The sequence below is a fragment of the Anneissia japonica genome, unplaced genomic scaffold (genome assembly GCF_011630105.1).
Source record: "Anneissia japonica isolate Jap-2015-1 unplaced genomic scaffold, ASM1163010v1 scaffold288035_len209932_cov175, whole genome shotgun sequence".
Lineage (NCBI taxonomy): Eukaryota > Metazoa > Echinodermata > Crinoidea > Comatulida > Comatulidae > Anneissia > Anneissia japonica.
The window spans coordinates 1-4,520 of record NW_022737916.1 but is presented as its reverse complement, the minus strand read 5'-3'; the positions used below and the strand labels follow the sequence as shown (position 1 = coordinate 4,520).

The window sequence follows — 4,520 nt, the reverse complement described above, 5'->3', positions numbered from 1 at the left end:
GTCCCCCCAATTTCAACCACGGATCGACGCCCTTGCTCATATCGTCGGAGCGCCGCGGGCCACCCCTGGACCCATCCCCTCCCCCAGCCAACTGGTGTAGTCACTCACACATTTCAAATCTCTCAGGTTGGTAACTATGCATTGAATACCATCATTGTTTTCAATTTTAATACCCTCATTATATTAATGGTCGAGAAGATTCCTTTGTTGGACTAAAAGTCTAGGCCAGAAATAAATACCACGTCATTTAATGAACCCACTTTTGTTTCTATTTTCAACATCACATTGTTACCAATTTCTAAAGAACACACAATGGTGGACTATACATTTTAACGAAATATAACAAACCTAACTCGTCACGATGCACAACGCCACTTAATTAATCATCTTCTTGTTTTTGAATATTTACACATTACCTCATTGTAAGATTCCATTCATTGTGAAGAAATTAAAATTAATAAAATTATGAATTATTAATTATGAATTATCATGGCGTAATATTCCCGTGAACTAGACTGCAATGCCTTACTATTATTAATTTTACACACCAACTCAATTCTGAAATATTATAGTAAAGTAACTCTAGCTCAACATGTAAAATTATCATCACTTATTTATTAACTAGGGCTCTCATCTCTTCATTTTGTCTTGTGTCAATTTCTGACCACTCTTGTTTCTGTCCTTTAGCAAATATTAGAAAGAACACCATCCCAAAGAATTCAACTGCAGCAGTTATCATGAACATCGAAGACCATCGTTCAAATGTATTCTGAAAGCAAACCAAAAATCAAATGAAAGATTCCGAATATCTTGCAACTATGTAGTTTGGTTGAGACTCCAGACCTTCAGCTGCAATCATTTCACTAATTATTTTTCACTAAAAGGGCGGATATTCTGGATTTAAGATTCAGGAAAACATATCATAGCCTATACAAAGAAAGTTTTATTTACACAATGATGGAATAGGCTACAATAGTTAGTGCAGGAGCAGGGGTCAGCCCCTCTCCTACTTCCCCCCCCCCCACCTTTTCCGTCTGGAATAGCTGCTGTCAGGTAGAAAACCACAATTTGTCGGGGAGAATAAGTTATATGTATTTTATACATAATGTATTAGCAGATTATCTATAAAATCGCCTCTAATCCCCCTGAAACCCTTAATTATCGTATTTTTCGGGGGGTTCCCCCTGGACCGCTTTCGAAACATTTTGAGCGACGCCCGACCACGCTCATTTTGGTCCCGTCGGCCACATCCTGGGGTCATCCCTGAGTTATTGCGGTATACGATTTTAATAACTTTTTTGGAGCCTACGCCATCCCACCCTGGGCCTCAGAAACATGCCCCAGATAAATTATAGCCTTGAAAATTCACTGAAATCTTCTGAGACAACCAAACAGTCGGTTTATCTCAAAAACCATAATTATTTTAAAACATGGTGTACCGAAAGTTTAATGGACCTTTCCGTGAAGCCTTGCCATTTGGATATTGTTGCTAACGTCCAACAACGTCCTACAGTGTTCGTGCGTTTGTGGGACAACACATGTTTGTGAGACGCGCGCGTATTCGATCCTGGTGCTTTTCTGATTGGTCAGTTGTTAAGTTTGATTGACACTCCGGAAAGGTCTATTATGTTATTATTGATAATCTCCTTGCAAACTATTTTACTGATCTCGAACATTTCCTAGTCCACATATCAAGCGCCCTGATTATCTTACATTAGATGGATATGTGCGCTATATAAAACTACACTATTATTATTATTATTATTATTATTAATATATAAACGGTTGTTACACTTACGTCATTCTCTATTATTAGAGCAAGAATTAGTGGGCCGATAAATCCAGCACATCCACCTGTAGTAACCATCATTCCTACAATTATTCCTGAATATGTTTTTGATATGTCCATTGGGTTCGGTAAAATACTTGCTCCACAGAACCCAAGCGCACCAAAGGCAATCGTCAGAAAAATCATGAATGTCACAATATTGTCACCAGCGTAAGCTAGAACAACAAAACAGACACCCGTCACGCCAATATCTGTCAAAAAAAAAAATTATTTTAGCGAAAGTGGTAGAAACACTTCTAGTCACTGAAAGTGTTTTTATTTATTTATATTATTATTCAATATGAAAATCAAGGTAAACTTATTTTTTAAATTGAAAAATTTCAAAGCTTAAGTTAATAATTTGTATGTTACTGCAAATGAGCAAGTTCATTTCAAAAATTTTTTTTTAAATTTTTTTTGGGGTCATTTTTAGAGGACAATAACATGTAATGTATGATCATGAATTTGGTATCGCGCCATTTTCGTAGGATACAAATCGTATCGACATAAATCAGAGTTAACAATTATATCGCGTTCATAATCATTTAGTATTGTTATCATCAGAATGTGATAAATCAAGAATATCTTACTTAGAATTACGAACAACTTCCTTGTATTCGCAACACTTAAGTACCTACAATGAATGATATAATCAGCACACACCCCGGACAGCATGACGATAGGAAAGCGTACAATACTTGGAACTGATACCAACAAACCAGTCTGTATCAGGAAAATATCATTATTATCATTATCATTATCAATATCGTTGTCATTACGTTATCATTGTCAGTATTATCAAACTATTGTTTTTACGGTATAATCAATATTTTAAAGGACTCTTGTACTTTTTATTACTTTTTACGTTCCAATGCAACCATCTGTTGTCTTGTATCTTATCTATTATCATTATTACAAAATGTCATTGTCATTGTCACTTCTTAGTCCATGTCCTTGGATATGTCCATGTGTATGTATATGTTCTGTTCGTAATTCTTGTCATTGGATTATAATTGATATTTTTATTGACATTTTTATATAGTATAATCTTTATCCTGATTATACTTTAAGTTATACAGTTATTGTTATATTGATATTAAGATTTTTTTATTTCAACTTACTGTTTTTACATCAGCTCCTAAGACGCTATTTATGAAAGTCGGTGCTTCAGTAATAATGATATAATATGCAAATTCGTATGCAAAGTAGCCAATAATAATCGCCCAAACAGCAGATGATGTGAATATATCTCGCCATGGAAACAATGTATTCTAAAGGATAGTAGACAACAACACTATAAATTCTCCCTAATAATAATGATGATGATGATGATGATGATGATGATGATGATGATGATGATGATGATGATGATGATGATGATGATGATGAAACGATAAGCCACCGTTAAGTCAAACTGATAAGCCTAGGCATATCATTGCCAAATTTATGTACTGGCCGGAGCGTAATAATGTACTTGCTCAAGCCAAACAGAAGCTTTAAGAAGTTCCAATACAAGCTGTTTTGTAATTCAGGACTTTTTTCTCGTTTGTTTGGATAGCACACCTTTATTCAAAATTTAAAAATTATATCACATATTATATTTATATTTTAACTCTCTTGGACCACAACTAAGTTGTAGCATAGCTAGAAGTATACAGATTGGGCCAACGATAAGGATATAATAATAATAATAATAATAATAATAATAATAATAATAATAATAATAATAATAATAATAATATAACGCGCCATTTGTAATTGTAGACGCTCTAATTTGGTTATATGTCTACTTGTTATACACCACACAGAACAACTGAAATTAATGGATGGGAGAGCTATTGATCTATTGTAATAGCACAAAATCGTCGGCTTAAATAGGCTACCAACCCATATTGCTTTGATGTACCTAAAAAATATCAGTACTTATTGAGCCAAAGGAAAGCTTGCTCTTAACAGAATCATATAATCTATGGATTTCCAGAGAGCCTTCATAAGCTGGTCTCTCCATATTATGCTATCAAATGCCTTTCGGAAGTCCAGGAAGGCTATGTATGTATTTTTGCCTTTCTGTACAGCAAGTAGCTAGACTCTTTAAGACAAATATATGGACATGACATTTATGGGATAAACAGAATCCTCTCTGAACCTCCGAAAGGACATCTTTATTCTCAAGGTAATGTGAAATATTCTTGGCAATTATCCTATTAAAGATTTTTAACACACAAGATGTTAACAATATCCCCGATAGTTATCAAGATCTTTTCTCCTTTTTAATGGATAGCAATAATAATAATACTAGTATTCCAGTCATGTAGAATCTGCTCCATAGTAATAATTTTGTTAAATAATTCTAATAAGGATCCGAATAGCATATCACCACCATTTGTAAGCAATTCATTTGTGATACACCTAACCCAGGTGCTTTGTTATTATTTGATAAAGAAATTGCTTCTTCTACAATATCATAATCTATCAAAATATTATACAGAAAACTAAAATCTACATCGTCCTTACATTGTGAGTAAATAATGGAACCTACCTTAGTTCCTATATCATCTTTAGTTGAAAATGTATTTAGGTATTCAACCTCTTTTTTTGGAATACAAGGATCTTCCTCTGGTTTTTCATAAATAACTGTAGCCCATATAATCACCCAAACCAATCCAAACGTACCTAAGCATACGGGATATAA

The 4,520-nt window shown here is 34.0% G+C and overlaps 1 protein-coding gene across 1 annotated transcript; it reads right to left on the bottom strand.

Moving 5' to 3' along the window:
- Positions 1 to 610: 610 nt before the first annotated feature.
- LOC117117477 (sialin-like) lies at positions 611 to 4,444 on the bottom strand (the record flags this gene model as incomplete). The annotated part of the gene is made up of 4 exons (XM_033261779.1): positions 611 to 769; positions 1,799 to 2,040; positions 2,419 to 2,551; positions 4,368 to 4,444. Coding segments are annotated over 4 exons (611 nt in total), but the record flags the coding sequence as incomplete, so codon positions are not given.
- Positions 4,445 to 4,520: the final 76 nt, after the last annotated feature.